The sequence below is a fragment of the Mycteria americana genome, chromosome 15, assembly GCF_035582795.1.
Source record: "Mycteria americana isolate JAX WOST 10 ecotype Jacksonville Zoo and Gardens chromosome 15, USCA_MyAme_1.0, whole genome shotgun sequence".
In the NCBI taxonomy this organism is placed as follows: domain Eukaryota; kingdom Metazoa; phylum Chordata; class Aves; order Ciconiiformes; family Ciconiidae; genus Mycteria; species Mycteria americana.
The window spans coordinates 9,400,877-9,418,697 of NC_134379.1; the positions used below are offsets into that span (position 1 = coordinate 9,400,877).

Genomic DNA, 17,821 nt, shown 5'->3' on the forward strand with positions numbered 1-17,821 from the left:
CTCCTCCTGCGTCCCCTCAGGAAGGGGGTGCTCGGCCTCGGCAAAAACCTCCCGGGACAGCTGACGCAGCCAAAGGAGGCTCGTCTGAGCAAGGAGCTGGGCCGTGCCACCAGAAGAGAAGAGCAGAGGGCCAAGCCGCACCATCGCGAGGGCAGAGCAAGGCTCGGGGAGCCGGCGGCTTGCTGCCAGGGGGTGGGCGGTGGGACACAAAAACCAGCTTTTGCACGGAGAGATTCACGATCAGGTTGAGTTTTGCCACAGATGAGGGCTCCTGAGTACTGAACTGAACCGCTCACAAGCTGGGGCTGAGCTGCCATTGTCTGTTTTGACTTATCCGAGACTTACCAGAAGACTAGTTTGTAATTAAAGCCATAGATCAGCGCCGACAACTGCGTGAATCCACATACAGCCGCGCAATGCCGCATGAAGATGCCTGCGTCTCGCGGCAGCCCGGGGTAAGAGGAGCCCAGAACTCACCGGCAAGCAAATTTTCTATTTCAGGGCTAGTGTGGGAGCCTGAGGGATGTTTGAGAGAACAAGCAAGCGGCGATGCCTCTCCCTTCAGGATGTGCAGCCGGAGGCACGGCAGCTTTACGGGTGCAGCAGGGATCTGCCTTCTCGCCCCGGGAGCCTCCCACCAGCCTCGTGCAAAGGGCGGTGTAAAAATCGGAAGCCAAAAGTCAAGTTAAGACAGTCACCTGCAGCTTACGCCTGTGCAAGCGAAGCGATTGCCACTCTCTGGTCTCTGTTAGCTCAAGCTGGGCTGACGTCTTGCTGAACCAGGTGAGGCTCTGCGGTTCTCTGAAACCCTCAAAGCAGGAAAAGCCTTAAAAGGAAAAAAAGCCAAAGGCTGCCTTGGGCAGACGATGGATTGCAGGCATCAACAGCCCACGGTGGCATCGTGACCGTGTCTGTCAGGGCAATAAAACTGCTGGGGGGTCACTCGTGTGCCGGGAGCCACGTCCCGAGGCGGGGAACGAACCGGCCACAAGCCCAGGTAAGGCCAGTGCTGCCGCGCAGGGCGCAGCACCCCAGGGTGAGGAGTAGCGGCTGCTTTCTGGGGGAAACCGAGAGCAGGACTTTGCCCCAGGGAAAGCAAGCTCCTCCTGGTCAGGAGCCCAGGAATAAAACATGTATTGCAAAGGGCAGAGCTGTCCCCGCAGCGACACACAGGGGGTTTGCCACTCGGAGAAGCTACAGAGCTGCTTTTAGCTGCGGAAGCCGGTGCATCTCCAGCTGCCCCACGCTCCGACCCCCAGGAGCCCCGGCAGGCACCCAGCTTGCCCCGCGGTGGCCCGCGGGCAGCGGCCGCCAGAGCCGGGCAGAGCTGGCAGCGTGCGCCCAGCGCCATGGGCCGCCGGCAGCCGCTCCGGGGGCGGGCAGCCCCGCCGAGGCCGTATGCCACCGTTGTCACCGTACCAAGAACAGGCGCTTCCTGGGCCCCACGACGGGACAGGCTGTTCCCAGCCAGCGAGCCTCGGCGCTCAGCTGCCTGGCGAGGGCTCTGGATGTGCTTGAGGCAACGAGCTGGGAAGTAAACGTGTGATTTTTTTTTTTGCAGAAGACACTGTCTAACGGCAGCAGCCACTCACCTGCGGCAGGCGATAGCACCGACAGCTCTTACACTGCGTGCAGCGGCCCTGCAACCTTTGCTGGCCCAGGGGGCACGAAGGTGCATTGAGCATTGGAAAGAAAGCAGGCAAAAACCCCAAGGAACTGGAGGGATCTTTCTGGTGCCCTTCCAACCCTATTTTGGCTGTGAGGAGACGTCGTGGAGCAGAGCAGCATCTCCAATTCCTATAGTACCCGGCAAGCATGGGGGACAGGCAGAGAGAGCTCCTGGACATCGGTCCACGCTCCTCATGCGAGGATCCCCCCCTCGCCCCTGTGAAGGCTTAATTAAAGAAAAGCTACAACCTCTCAGCAGCCGTCTCTGCTGGTTTTAAGCATTATTAGCGCAAAATTCAGGAGGGATTTGCTTTACTCTTGGAGAGCCTTTGAGTTTCTGGTAAATAAAGCAACTATTTGCAGCTGCCCGGGTCCTGCCTCCACGGGAAGTTTGCCCCCCCGACCGAATGAAAAGGCAGAAGCCGCAGCAGCGAGCCGGTGTGCCGGGGAAGGCGGCGAGCAAAGAGCACACCCTCCGAGGTGCCGTCAGCTTTGAAGAAGCTGAGACATCTTCCGCAGAAAAACAAGGTGCCAAAGATCAAAGGCATCACGGTGTATTTTGAGACCGGCGAACGAGTGGAGGAAAACGCAATTTTTCAGAGTAACGCAAGAAGGACAATTATTGAAGGCAAAGTGGTGTCGTTTAAAATCCAGCAGCGTATCCAAAATTGACTCCACAGAGAATGAAACGCTCTTTTCTCTTTAAATATTAACACTCACAGTATGAAGGAACAAAAACATTTAAAAAAATAGAAAAATACAATTGGTAGGGAGAAAAAAGCCCAACCTGCAACTCTGAGGAACATAAAACCCAAGGTGTGAGTGGGGGGGGATTTCTGTGAAACCATTGACATTTTTGATTAATGAGTTTTCTGTGGGTGGTTTATGTAAAGGAGAAGGGTAAGAAGGCAGACATGACTTATTCTCAAGCAAGCCGATGAGACTAAAGGTCTCCTGACTCAACAGTTCTCCTGACTCAAGAATTCATCTTTTTTTTCTTTTGCCTTTGCAGATCTAGCTGGATACAAGAGAAAGCCGTACAATTTGTGAACTTCGTTTCAACAGTGCGGTCTGTTTAGGCTCCAAGGCAACAAAACCAATTTAAAGCCTACCTTTACACGCTTAACTAGATGCGTTTAAGATTACACCTTAATTCCATATTTGATTTATGGAAGATAAGCACGGTGATGAACTGAAGCCCTAATAAATGTCTACCTTTATACGTATATTGAAGTCCTCCTATCATAGGAGTTATACCGTAGGAGACTTGCTGGAAAGAGAAAAATCTGTATAGGGTGCTTTTACTGATTAGAAAGTATAAAGTCATAAAAGGAAGCATTTCCTGTGATTCCTCGGGCATGGGATCTTTCACCCAGAAATTCAGACCAAGCTTCAACAACCTGCGGCTGACGGCAGTAACTGCGCTGCAACCCACGCCTGCCCCGCAGCCCGTACCTGCAGGGCCCTCCCAGAGCAACGCGCAGCAGCCATCCAACAGCGCAGAAACACCTCTGTCACGTCGTTCGAGGAAACTTACTGGGTCTGGCTAAAAACACACGGGGAATATATTTAAAGGAAATAATTACCAAAACACGCTGCGCATCACTTCGCCTCTTTTCACTTCGTTTCGCGTTTGATGCAGCAGCAACGCCGCCAGACGAGCGGAGCAGCAGCTCCTTTGGAGTCCAATAAGATGTTTTGTTGGTTCCTAGAAATTTTATGTGGTTGAGGAGATTAAGACCTTTGGGTGCCTGAAAGGCAGCGAGGTGAGAGCTGAGCTCCCAGCCCACCCCCGCAGAGGTGCGTTAAAGGCGAGGGGAATGACTCATTACAAAGAGCTAGTAAGAAGGTGTGATGTTTAGCACCGACCTTGCCAACACCTCCTGGAAGAGCGCAAACACCATCCGAGAGCAGCAAAGGGCCGTCCTAAGAAACCACTGGAAAGCCCGAGCGCCTGTCCCCCGTGCCCCCGAGGAGACGCCGCGCGTCTCGGCTCTGCCAAGCGACGGAGCCACAAAACGCGGCTTCGTGGGGAACGCGCAGCAAGGCACAGAGATGCACTACAGCAGGTCACAACAGTAAGAGACAACGGAGAATGTATTGCTACAGTCACTGCCCAGAGCCTTCAGAGGAGAGAATACAATTAAGCTCACCACAATTAGCCAAATCCCAGTCTTTTGCAGGTGGGGATGGGGAACGCTCCCCAGAGTGCGGGTGAAGAGAGGAGGGGGCATTCACTGCCGGAGGCGGCCCACGCCGTGCGTATGCAATGGAGCATCTCGTCCGTCTGCGTATGGAATGGAGCATGGCCTCTGAACGGAGCGTCTCAGCACGCGCTCGCGTGCACACGCCGGTACCGAATGGCTTGGAGTAAGCACGTTTGCTGATACAGGTGTATCATAACAAAGTATTTTGGAAATACACCTGTGAGAGAAGGTACCACTGACAAATATTTGCAGGCGCTTTAATTTTACATTTCTTTAGTTTTCATAAAATTGACTTTTTCCCATGCAATGCAAGCTTAAATATTTGCTATTTGCACTGCAAATGTTAAAAAAAAAAATGCAGTAAGATTTATGGAAAGTCAGACAGTAAAGTGGGAAATGGAAGCAAGAAACCACCTTAAAAGAAAAATCATTAAAGTTGTCAGAAAAGCATTAGTAGGAGAAGCTCCCCAGCAAACTGCCTAACCCTTAGGTGGAAAGACCCTGTCTCCAAGACAGTCCAGTTATCCTTTTGCCACTTCTTTTCCCGTGGTCCCTAAATCCAAACAGTCTCAGCCCTTGCATATAAAAAGAACGAATCTCTAAATGCTAAGGACTGCTACAAAACTGTCTGAGATTCCCATCTATTTTTCAGGACTGCTTGTTGATGTTTCCCATTGGAGGAAATAAGGCTTTGAGGGTTTTTTTAAGTGTTTATTACTCCTTAGGCTGCATACCCATTTATGAGCCCCACCACAACGCTGCAGCCTGGGTTTGAGCTTGGTCCCAGCTTTTTATTATTTGTGATTTCTTAAGTAAAAATCAGGAAAGATTACTGCAGAACAGATCCGATTAAATTAGACCTGACCATCATGGAAAGAATGAGCTTTAATCTTACTTCCTTCACCTCTTACTTAATTCCTTCCCTATTCACAGTGGATTTCTCTCTTATTCACTTGAATTGGAATTGACTTCTTTGCCTTAAATTCAGAGGTGGGCCAGATTTCTCTTTCCCCCTACAAAGCCCAACACAGTTCCTTTTTTTCCAGGCCATTTTACCAATGCACATTCTTTGCTCCAGTTATTATCCAGCCTGACCTCCTACAGCGTACCCAGCTGAGTGTTGAAAAGCATCCTCTTTACATATATTAATCTGTTTTCTAACATTCTCACAGCTTTACTTAAAGACCAGGTCATGCTTTTTACAGGCTCCCATGGTTGCGGTTGTTATTTGTCCCCTGAAAACAAGGTATGATGCTTGTGCTGGCGGCTTCCCCAGCTACCCAACACCACTCACTTCTGGTTGCAAGAAACCACATTTGGCATTAAAGAAAGGAAAGTACTGAATCAGATTACTGGGTCTTGCTCTGCTCCAAGGTGCCCAGATTTTATAGCAGGGTACCTTCATGGATTTGTGGACAGTCACTCGAGATTTAAAATGGTATAAAAGGGCAGGTCTTGCCCTAATGTTTGCAAAGATACAAGACCCACTGGAAACGTTACATCTGAGCTAGGCCCTGAAAACTCGGGGCATTTGGGCCAGTTCTGTTTTAAGCATAGCGTAGCCTTCTAAAAGTAGGTTAAAAAAAACCAAAAGTCACCCACTTTTAAGTTTCTCTTGGAAGAAAAACAGTCTTAATTAACTTGATCTGCAAAACAGTGGTTCCCAAACATTATGGTTGTGACCTCTGTTACATTCCAATGCCTGGGACCACACTACGTTCAATAGCAGATTAAACTGAATTTGTTAGATTCGTCACCTTGCTTACACCGGCTGAAAGCTCAAACCTGGTTGTCTCAGGGAATGGTCCCTACTCTCCCACAACTTCACAATCATACTATTTATTCGTATTTAATAAAATTACCTAATAAGACCATTCTCTGAGCACATGGAACCAGTGGAAACAACTTGCAGCTTTAGGTAAATATAGAAGGATACCGACTTCCTCGCTTACACTTTCCTCGAGCTAAACCCAAGCTTTTAAACTAAGCCCACTGGACTAGGCAGGTACAAGCACCTTTGCTGATAAACACCACTAATTAGAATCAAGAGATACTAAGACACATCTCAGCTTTACATGAGACATCTGAGGCCCCAGATGTGTGTTTCAGGTCTGAAAGTAAACACACACAAGCACTGAAACCAATGGATATCCACAGGAAAACTTCATTTTTAGGATAAGGCCACTGGAATGTAAACAGCAGGGCTGCAATTTAAGAGACGACTCCAGAAGTATGTATCCTGCATAGTTTGATACAATATCAGATATATACTAACTGCATGAGGAAAAGCAGATTTGCTTACAGGCACTGAAAGTGAAGATTCGTAAGAAAAGCCCTGGATCTCGCTGCAAATTCAAGCATTTAACATTCAGTGAGGAGAGGAGAGGAGAGGAGAGGAGAGGAGAAAAGCAAACAAACAACAGACACCGTGTTGTACTTCTTTGTTTTTATAGAATTTTTACAATATATTTCTCTTCATTTGCATATTTTACCCACATCTGTAGCTTTCTTTTTACATGTTGAACTGAACTGGAATAAATCTAAAGGTCTGACATTTTAAACAACTGATAAAAATTGCAAAGTAGTAAACCTGTAAGAAAAGAAATTATAAAACTCTCTTTTTTAAGTGTTTAATGAAAGCAAGTCAAATGTATCATTAGGAACAATATGGTTTGTTTTAAACACATCATAGGTGATTCAGGCAGGACAACTTTTTTTGTTGTTGTTTTTTTTTTTAATATTAGGCACATTTTTTTCAGCATACCTGTTTTCCAGACAGTTTTATACTATTCAATAGTATCATTCGCATCTGCTGCAGGATTTTCAAAATGTGATTGATCATGAATATTCATTATTGGTATTCTCTTCCTCTTTAAAACTATCAGAAAAAAAAAAAAAAAATCAGTGTTTCTTGTCTCTTAAAAAAATCCATAATGAATGATTGAGTTGTAAGGCAGCAACAGATTCAGTGTCAACTCAGGTCACAGTCCTTCAGTTCCATCTAGTGGGTAGAAATTATATTAGTGGACACTGTTCTTAGACAGTTCCTTCAGGGCAAGATGACTGATTCGCAAGGCCAGTTACTGCTGGTAGAGTAAGTTAAGTGGTACACCTAGTAAGGAACACTGGCCACTCCTGTGTCATCCTTGCAGCCTCATGTCTTCATATAGAAAGCAAAAAGACAGTCCAATGGAAAAAAATGTGAATATGATAGAGCCATGACAGGTTCTATGAATGGTTTATTTACAGTCTTCATCCCTGATGTGAAAAAAGAAAAAAGCCTTCTTTGACTAAAACAGGTAGATCTCAGCAGCATGCTACATGCCTTAGCAAATCAGCCCATTGCATATCCTTGACTGCTTAGCCATGGATTCACACTGAGGCAGTGAATAGAAAGTCCTACTGCTCCAGAAGAGCAATTTCAAAATGCTCACCTGTCCCATCGATACGACTCCCTAAAGTAGACTTAATGTCTCATTTTGGTGGAGCAACTCCCCGTTCCCAGAATCTGTTCATGCTATTAAAAAGTGTGAAACAGTTGGTTCCTCAGGGATCTCTCAGACATCCCTGCAGTGAGACTGCAAACTCAAATACGTTACTCAGATGTGGGAACAAAATGATCCATGCGTTAAAGATATGCCACAACTTTGATAATTCCCTTCCCATCGTGATCTCATTCAGGAAGGAAGGAGGGCTTTAACGTTCAACTACAGTGTGCTCGAGGAGCGGTTTCAGAGCAGTATCTCTCCGCCTCCCTTCAGTCTTTGATAAATAGTACATTTTTCCTGAACTCTGGCATTCTCATTTGCTCAGAGGGCCACTCCATTCCTGAAGGCAATGGCTTCAGCATAGTGCTTCTTGGTCTTCCGTTTTAAGTCTTTCAGGCAGAATAATCACATTCTGATTCAACCTCATCCCCTGAAGAAGCATTCACTTTGCACTCCCCTGGCTGAACAGAAATCAAAACATCTTTAACTACAGCACTAGAGGCCATCCAAAAAAGGGGATGTGTTACTGCATGTTTCCCTCTCAGAGGGAGACTGGGCCATGCTTAAAGTTTCAGCCCCAGCTGATAAGACCATCAATTCAGAGGTCGTCCCCCAAAGCGGTGCTCCTGTGCACGTTGCACATGGCTATTTAGGCACCACTCACCTTCTGGACAAGCAAGGCCAATAAGCATATTCCCTTCTGACAGAGCCACTGCCTTTACACAACCTGCATTCAGTTACTACTGAAGCTTTTGGTTGCCTTTTTTTCATATCCTAATGTTGAGGTGAGGAAGGGAAGAAGAAAATAATTAGCATAAAAAGTTCTCTGAATTCATACTTGACAAGACCAGCTCTATAAACTGTATAATGGTATAAAAAAATACACCCCCAAATCCTTCTATGTTCTTTTTAACTCTTTGGAAAGGGAATAACCAGCGTAGTTGAGCAGGAAGAAAGCCAATTTATTTCAGCATAGAAGGTCTGCAATTAATTCCATGTTCACTAAGAGTAATGCAGTTATTGCTCTATAAGATAAGACTGGATTGATCATTAACCCCCACCCTGAGTGCTGAGAGTCCGGGTTCCCAACATTGCCGAGAAGGACCTCCTAAGCCACTAGTATCGAAATAATTAAAAGAAAAAAGCCTCATGAATAATTTCTTGTAAAGATGTGATCTTTGAGAAACATGTAAGTTCCTCAGTTCTTTGTATTACCACTGCTTTGTGAATGGAGGCCAGCCTTTGCTCTCTGCACTAGAATCATGTACTATTTAGAATAACACACTGGAGATAAATTAAGGTAAAACTAGATGATCCAGTTGATCGAATCAAAGAACAGGAGAAAGGTTAATCTCTTGTACAAGGATGCTCTGAAACCAGAATCCTTTAACTGCTATGCGAATCACCCAGAATTTGTTTTACCACCTGTAGTTTAGCAAGAATTAAAGTTCTTTTCCTTGGGTAGTAGCCTTCAAAGCAAAAGCAAACATGACAGGATTCAAGTGTGGACCATTTCTGCATCAGCCCACCAGATTCTGGTTTCCCTGTTTCACTTCAATGATATAATAGATGCTGCTGATGGCATCACTCTGAGTTCAGCAGTATTTTCCAAGCTGTCATGTTCCATCAATCAAGTTTCCTTGGGAGCAGATGATACCGATGCGGGGGCCTTCCATTCTCGTACTTCAGCTACCTTCTTTCGTTTACTTCCTCTGAATAAAAAAAAAATATTGTTCTGTTTACTCTAACATGCTACAATATGTGCATACATAACTGTAGGCGACGCGTGAGTTACTTCAAGATGTGCTTTTTCATTGAAGTGCGCTTTTACTTTTACAAATTCTACATCAAGGTGGAAGGAAGGAAGGCTGCAGAGTGCTCATACACTGAAGCTGAAGGAACTTTTCCTGAACGGAGTTAAGATGTTTGTTCCAATGTCCTATGGACAAACTACTCTATCCCATGCACTCCGGCCTGAGCCAGTATTAAACATTCCAGAAACTTGTTGATTTGTTCGGATAGTTAATGGCAAGGCTGATAGCAGCAATGTTTTTCAGGGCCTAGAAAAGAGAAGGGAACACAAAGTCACATCAAAGATTCTCCTCAATCCAAAACTGTAAAGAAATCCTTGTATATGAAATTAAACAGAAAGAGATAAATACCCATCCTGTTTCTACCTTGCCATCTCCTGGTAGTGCTGTAATTGTCATGCATCCAGGCAGTTTCAGCAAGGCAACTGCATTTCCAGTTGCTGAAAGACCAGCCCCCTTCCCCATTTCCACGTTTTGGCAGTTGAGAGGTCAATTCGGTAAAACAGATATAGCCGATGACACCCAACAGCCAGTTTGTGGCACATCATCTGACTATTAAAGGAAAACAGCATTTGTGCTTAGTTCATTCACAAATTTCAGAGCCCTGTCACAGTATTGTAAAGCCCAAGTACATTGATACCTGTTTTATAAAACTCCACTGGGCAATGAGAAATCATTCATTACCTCTGTCTGCCAGAAAAATATCACAAAAACACACATCTCTGGGGTTGTGTAATCTTATTACCTGTGCTGTGCAGCGATGAAGATGATCTTCAGTATTTAAGGCAAGCAAATACTCCTGTAGAGATCCAAGCTCCTGCAGCCAGAAAGCATTTAATAAACACCAGCGTTTCTACCAAAGGTATCATCCTACTAATTAACATTAAAATGCTGATCATCATAGCAGTCCAAGAACCAAAGGTATCAGAACTACACACAAGACTCTCCTGGACTAGAACACAGTTTGTGGCCACAGAAATCCGTTCATTACAGACTGTTCATATGTAATGTTCAAAGTCTACTCAAGGAAAACTAAGGGAGGGCAGATTTAGACTGGATTTAAGAAAGAAATTTTTTACAATGAGGGTGGTGAGGCACTGGAGCAGGTTGCCCAGAGAGGTGGTGGAGGCCCCATCCCTGGGAACATTCAAGGTCAGGTCGGATGGGGCTCTGAGCAACCTGATCCAGTTAAAGATGGCCCTGCTCTTGCAGGGGGGTTGGACTAGATGGCCTGTAAAGGTCCCTTCCAATCCAAAGCACTCTATGATTCTATGAAAACCACATGCAAATACCTTCAAATTAATTACTAAATCACCATTCCTCTCAGGATAAAGAGTGGCTTTAGGGCCTACTGCCTTAATCGCACAAGGAAGAGTCATGACTATTACTTAAGGTCCCATGATGGATAAGGCAACAGCATGCCCCTCTATTAGAATTTGCTACCAGACTCCACAAGAGAAAGTCGTTAGCGTTTCTGAGGCATTTAAAGTTTCTAAAGCTCTGATGAACTTTGCCAAGATAAAGAAAAACTGCATTTAGTTTAACACTGAACTACGTATCATTCCCAGCACTGGGGAGAAGAGGGATACAAATATAGGAACTGCTTACAGTAACTCTGTTTTCTGTAACAAAGAAGAGTTCTGCAAGTGCACGATGAAGAGGAAGGAGAATACCAGGCTTGGTCATGTCATGACACAAGTTGTTTTCCATATGGGTGAAAAGCTGCCAAAGTGGCTTCAACAAGGTGAGGTCACAGTCCCTGAAAAAAGGTAATTTAAATGAAATAGTGAGTAACCATGATCTTATGACTGTTTCTGGGAGAGGGGGGGGGGGGGGGGGAAAACAAACACAACCCCAAACAAATTTAGGAGAACAAAACCATACAGTTTTGACAGTTAGATGTATAAATGAAGGAAGAAACACAAGAAGTATTTTAAAATCTAAATTCAGTCAGGTGTTTCAGCACAATGAATTTCATTTCTCAATCAGTGAAGTGGAGAAAACCTCATATCCATGAATATGTCTAAATGACTTTTCTAAAACTGAGCGGCCTCCTGAAATGAGGACTTTAAAATAACAATATACATCACTTTGCTAAATGCTTTAGCTCCACTGCTTGAAATTATGCGATACTGAACTACAGCACTGAGCAGGTGATGCCCTTGTATAGAGCAGACAGACAAAAACTGATATATAGCTTTACAAACAATTCCCACCCTGCCTCCTTCCTACTCCTGAGTTAGAGCTAGTTAACCCAAATGTCACTGTTCGTACAGATAGGATGACAAATATCATTCAGTGGGGGGCAAAAGGGGGGAAACTCAATTTCAGAATCTATCATCAGATTAACACATGAAAAATACTAAATGTAAATGTTATAAGCACAACAGAGACTTGATCTTTTAGCAATTAAATTTGTTGTCCACATGACAAAGCAGACATTTCCTGATGAAAAAAAACTAAGGGAACTTGAAAAAAATAATAAATCCGTGATTACAAGTAATACCAAAATCAGTTTTTCAGACTTGGATGCAGATCAGTGTATCTAAAATTTACAGAGTCAGGCAATGGTTTTATGTAATTGTCCATTTTTATTACTATATGTGAATATCCTTTTTGACTTCTCTTTATCAAAGTAAGCTAGTAGGATGCTGTTATTTTCATGATTTGGCTTGTTCTGAACTGAAAGGACATAACCGAGATAAGTGTCAGCGTTCCAGCATTACAGTCTTTGTTTCCAGCATTTCTACTGAGTTAACGTGACTGTATACATTTGCAAAACGCTATAAAAGCTCAGCATTTTTTTGAATGTGTATTTTCATAAGAAATACCCATGCCATACATACTGAAGCATTAGCACACCCATCCCTTCTAAAGCTCAATTACAGGCTTAGTGGTACAACTAAAGATAATAATTTAAAAGTTATTTACTTTATAGAGAATCAGATCATCATTTCACCAGTTTATTATTCCATCCTCACCTTAATTCTTAAGTACGACTAATACAAAGAGAATAAATTTCTAGAAAATTAATTGAAATCTACTTTTTGTCCTGTTTCGGGGTGATTTTTTTTTCTTTACAACAGCATTTGAATTCATTGGACCTTTTTCAAAAGCCAAGAAAGATAAAATGTTTTCCAAAAACCCCCTTATAATAAGTTTCTGCTATCAAGGCACTGTGAATTGTATCTGAAAGGCAAATTAAGAATACCGACTCCAAATCATGGTTTTCTGGCTTCAAAGTAATATCAGCTTCATCACTTTTTCTTCTCCTGCCCTTTGCCTTTTAGCGTGCGACGCAGAACAGCGCGCTTACCTCTGGGCACTGCACTGCACTATCTTCAAGAGCAAGTGGATAGCCTTCAAACGCTGGTGACCAGTCTGACGGCACGCTACCCCGACCTGCCATTCCCAGATTTTGGCCAGTGGGAGGTGAGGAACTACCCTTTCCTCAGACAGCATCTGCTTTAGAATTTCAAACCCTGCAAAAAAAAAAAAGAAAAATTCAAACAGCTGTTACTTTTGTAGGGACCCATTCTGTTCATATATTGTTTTCTCTTCTCCATATACTAAGTATTGCTCTGGCAAGCAAGAAATATCGAAGGAAAATACCAAACAAAAATCTGAGATAATTTCAGATTACATCCTGTCATCGCAAGTCTTTTCTGGGGTAAAACTTGGCTAAAAATTAGAAAGAATCCTATCTGAAATTAAAGTTTTGCCCAAATAAGGCAAACAAAACACAGGTCCTCACTATTATGTGATATGCAGTAGAGTTTTGCTGATTACAAATCATCCACCAGCCTTAATTTGATGTAAAATATTTAAACTCTAAAATAAACTAACAAAACCTTTCATGCTACATCTAGAAATTAGATCCAGAGCCAGCCTATTCTAATGGATAACTACTTTTTAAAAACACAATTACAATTATATCTGTTTCCAATTACAGCACCTTGGAGTGTTTACTAAATCCTGTGTGTAATTACTGTCATATAATGAGACTTTGAATGCAAATAACATTATTGTAATTATCTCCAAGTCTCTGTGAAGATTTGGTATTTCTAGCATAAAGTCACAGCAAGTAAGAGACATTAGTCAAGTTTCAACTTGAACAAAACTAATCACGTTATTTCCAAAGCATTGGAGAAAGCAAATTCTAAGTCCAAAAAAAAAGGGATAACCACAAGTCTGTCAAAGCTCGGCAAAATAATTCCAAAAAGTCCTTTCCAATACATTCTGAGCAGTGCTTACCTGTCTGAAACCTTCCAAGATGACCTGCTGTCACTGTAAACTTATAACCCCACTCAGTGTTAGACATGTCAGAAGTAAATCGGTAGTAGAGTGTGTCTCCTGTGTACAAGCGAAGGAAGAAAATCCACATTACTACCTTCTGAGTTAGTTTTGCTATCACAAATACAATTCAAATGAAAAGTCTGTCATAAATTAAACCTAGATATCGTCATTCAAGAGAAGTGATCTTTTACTTTTGGGTAATTATGAAATGCACAGAACAGTATGATAAATGGAAGGCTGAAGTAAGACCCGGAATGGTTTCCACTGTATGAAGATACTTACAAGGATAATGTCTCTTACATTTTTGTCAACTACATAGAAGAAAAGGGAGTTAAAGAAACTCTATACTGTACACAGTTAAATTTCTCTTTTCCAATTGTGTTATGGATCAGTTATGATTTATGAAAAAAGAACCTCTACATAGGCAGCCAAGTTCACAGTCCATTAAACAAAAGGTTAAAAAAAAATGTGAAAGTAAAGTTGCACTGCTTTTACATGTCAGAAAATTAAACCGCACACTTTTACTCTAGGGAACAAAATCGTTAAACTTAACCACTTAAAAGTGGAAGAACTACCAAAATGTTTGACCGTTTTACAATCAGGCAGTGGAACATTCAAGATAGTTCTTGTCATTGTAGCATCTACAGCTTCACAGAGACGAACACTGGTAGTTAGCTGTAATGCTAAACAAAACATACCCTTACCTATTGTGCTCTGTAATATTAGATCTGGTTAAAACTTGGAATTTCCTTCTGTTCCATGAAAAATCCTATCAGCCTGGGACAAGCATGCTACTTTTCATTGGGAAGCAGAATTTTCAAAGTTTCATGGCAAAGAAAAATTTTGAAAATATTTTTTAGGATTTAAGAAAAAAAACCCCAAAAACTAAAAACCTGTTCCCCTTTTCATCGTGAAATGGAGCCATTGCTCTCTCCTACTCTTAGGAGTCTTGAGAAAGCCCTGCCATCAAATGAAAAGCCCAGAAGCTTTCAAATGCCTGGTGTCAGCTAAAGCCTGCTGAGTGAGAAATCAAGAGCCTTAATACAGACAGCCTTGGCTGGAAATGAAGTTTCACAAGGTGAAACTCAAGTTTCACAGCCAAGGCTGCTCCAAAACAATGGGCCTCAAAGTTAAGTTTCTTGGCAAACCTCTGCAAGTACTTAGGAGAAAAAGGAGGACAGAAAGAAGTTCATAAAAATCCAAAATGTTTCTACAGACCACACATTTGTTTCTAACTAGCACCTTGTAAGCCAAACTGCTTTGCTAAGAAAGTTCCTAAATCTATTTACAGCTACTGAAAGTACTCGAAGTCAAAAGCTTCCTGCAGTGCCACAGTGCTCAGCAGGTTAAAACAACTTAAGAAGCATGGGACCATGCAGTCCTTCAGCTCGCTGGCATTTGCTACTGTGTTATCAAAAACGTGCTTAGAGAATACAGACTGAAGTTGTCAGTCAAATGACTGATTTTTTTTCAGCTATGCTCTGTGGCAACAACTGGAGACAAGGCATTGGCACACACTCTTTATTTGCTCTGAGCACTAGTATAGCACAGAGACAAGAGATAAGCCTATTTTTTTTTTTTTTAAATGTGCTTCCTGTGGAAAGTAAGACAAGGCAGAAACAATGTAAGTGAATATCGTGCAGAACAAGGACTGCGTTGGAACAGAATCAAGATCAAAATTTGTTTCCAGTAGCTAAGTGCATGCTTTGACTGAAGTGTGGAAAAAAAAAGGTCAAGTAGCAGAACAACAGATAAGCCTGCTTTTAAGAAACAAATGCAAGAGCAGCACATCAGAGCAAACAGACTGGGACAAGAAAAGGAGTTTTCTTCCCACACATCTCAGGAACATCTGCATTTAACTGTTATCTTTCAGTAGTTTCTCTCAAGAGTCCTGGATACCAGCAAAACCCTATACGCTTGCACTGTAAAGCACTGCATATTTACCTGGAAGCTCAAAATCATTCCATTTCTGCGGAGACCCACTGAAGCTGTGCCGATCCTGCTGGAAATCACTGCTACTGGACATGAGCAACTCATCACAGCCTTCTTCTGTATTACACTGAGAGTCAAATTTGATTGAGAGGTAGATAGCACCGGGAATGTGAACTTTATCCTGAGAAATAAACACATGATCTTTGTATACTGTAATACTATATTACCAAGAAGCCACTTAATTTTCATCATACAAACAAGGGAGATATAACAAATATTACAGCATCTCCATGGGGGGGAGGGGAGGTCTGTGTTATTTTTATCAGGAGTTAATTTAACAAATGTAAAGCATAGTCTGTTGTTTGCATTAGCTGTTAAGAGTGTAAAAATTAATTGCTAGCAATACTTTGGTTTTTTAAAAGCTGTAATCATTGCTGACATTGATCTCATTGCTAGAACCTAAAGGTTTATATGCATTTTAAAAATAAAAATCTGAAGAGTCAGAGCTGCAGTAAAGTTAAAAATCCTGCCCAGAGGCAATAATTACTTAGCAAACTATAGTAGAAAAATGCTTTCAAACAATACCAAGAAAAGAAAATCAGAAGCTGTTTGTGTCAGGAGAAGATAGTCTAAAATGAGAAATACAAGAAAAAACAGGCTCCACTCCTAGCTTTCGTCTAAGAGCACAAGGAAGTAACAGGCCAAGTGAAACAGACCTCTGGATGAAAGGGTAGAAATATTTGCTCATTTAAGGCCCTGAAACCATTTAAGTATCTGATCTGCTTCAAACACATGCGTAGTAAAACCATTTAAGTTATGCACTTCTCTCGTGACTGAATTAGGACTACATTGAAGTGCCTTACTGAACACATTTCTTACAGGGCAAGGCCTCAGTCACTTGGAATCAGCCTCTTCAAAAGCAAGACTGAAGAGGACATTTCACAGGTGCTTCAAGTGCAGAAGTCCCACAGGTATACACATGGAGCATTAATATTTTTCAACTGGCCTTCAAGTCATGCAAGTCCACTGCACTGTAATACATGTATAACTTACCTCAAAATTAGTATTGTTGTTATAAGGATGTTTAGATTCACGCATCTGGACTGCCATTCCGGGTTCCTCCATGAACTGGCAAGCTGTCAATGCCATTGTTCCTAGCATGCTCTCATTGCACCCATGCAGTACTTTCTGTAGAATCTGGGGAGAAGCAACACATCACGTAAATACAATTTGCTATCAAAACAACATTTGCAAACTTACATGCTGATGACTGACACAAGAGTCATTTCTAGCCACATAACATTTCAGAAGAGAGAATCGAGCTACTAGCAAGAAACAAGACAAATTCACAAATGATGTCTACAAGTGTCATCTCCATAAGTGCAGGAGATTTTACTCTGTCCTCTGTTCCAGACCTTGCAGTCTTTATCTGATAAAAACGTGAGAGCTGTTAGCTACGTCTCTTTCCACAAATGCTAGAATCAAGGCTAATCCGTAAAGTAATTAACAGTAAACTAAAGCTGTAAACAAGGAAGATAATTTTAAAGCAACTTTGTTAGCATAATAAACAGACAGCTTTACCTTCTATACCTACAGGTTTTGATTTGAATAGAAGATGTCATATGTTTTAGCCTTCAAAATGTACAACTCCACGTATAAGAAGGAATGATTAAGTATCAGTTAAGTGGTTGCAGTGTTTGAAAGCACTAGATGCAAGAGCTCTGTCTTTAAAAATACAAATAAATGCCATTTAGTCTATCAGGACACACTAAATGATAATTCAGAACAACCCGAGTCTCCACTTTCTTATTTTTCAGAAGTGCACAAAAGCTCTGAATCAGGAGTCCTGCTACTCGAGGCCCTTTCCAGGTCATTATAGCAACCTATTACATCTCTTCACCTGCAATTTTCTAACTCCTATAAAATGCAATACTAGCTCAGACCAAAAGGTTCATCTCCAAATCAGCTAAAGATGGATTTCTTGGGGAAAAGGAGTTTAAAAAACAAAGGCAGTATGTAGCGTAGTTCCCTGAATGCATTCTTTGCCTCCACACAGGCAGAATAGCCTAAGACAAAGGCTACGCTTTTGTATTTAATACGCCTTAACAGATTTTTATTCTATCAGTTCATCCCGTCATTTTCTGAACCTATATAAACACCCTGTGGCAAAAATTTCAATGACATACTGTGTCAAGAACCAGTTCTTTTGGTTTGTTTAGGAACTGCTACTTATTACTTTAATCTGACACTCCTTTGTTTTCTTACTGGGAAGGCCAGTGAATAATACTTGCTGTTAACTCTTGTATGCTGCTTACTGTTTTAAAAACACAGAGAAAGAGGAGCAGACTTTTTCATTACTCCTCCTCCCTCAATGCGCCCACAGGGCAAAGATCCAGGATGAAGAAAACTAGTTGGTTCC

At 42.4% G+C, this 17,821-nt stretch overlaps 1 protein-coding gene and 1 long non-coding RNA gene across 3 annotated transcripts in view; both read right to left on the bottom strand.

Annotated features, from left to right (window-relative positions):
• Positions 1-3,260: 3,260 nt before the first annotated feature.
• Positions 3,261-4,032, bottom strand: LOC142417473 (uncharacterized). The gene is made up of 3 exons (XR_012778025.1): positions 3,822-4,032; positions 3,538-3,728; positions 3,261-3,376 (listed from the first exon to the last, which is right to left on the bottom strand). It is a non-coding gene; the product is annotated as an uncharacterized LOC142417473 (long non-coding RNA).
• A 2,321-nt stretch (positions 4,033-6,353) lies between these two features.
• ZZEF1 (zinc finger ZZ-type and EF-hand domain containing 1) overlaps positions 6,354-17,821 on the bottom strand; it is a 60,376-nt gene continuing 48,908 nt past the window's right edge. For both annotated transcript variants that reach the window (XM_075518431.1, XM_075518430.1), the window contains exons 49-55: positions 16,456-16,599; positions 15,415-15,583; positions 13,429-13,527; positions 12,491-12,656; positions 10,783-10,933; positions 9,920-9,991; positions 6,354-9,423 (exon numbers count right to left, since the gene is read on the bottom strand). In XM_075518431.1, the coding sequence (XP_075374546.1) occupies positions 9,349-9,423; positions 9,920-9,991; positions 10,783-10,933; positions 12,491-12,656; positions 13,429-13,527; positions 15,415-15,583; positions 16,456-16,599 (876 nt within the window). In that variant the 3' untranslated portion in view covers positions 6,354-9,348. The remainder of the gene's footprint in view (positions 9,424-9,919; positions 9,992-10,782; positions 10,934-12,490; positions 12,657-13,428; positions 13,528-15,414; positions 15,584-16,455; positions 16,600-17,821) is intronic.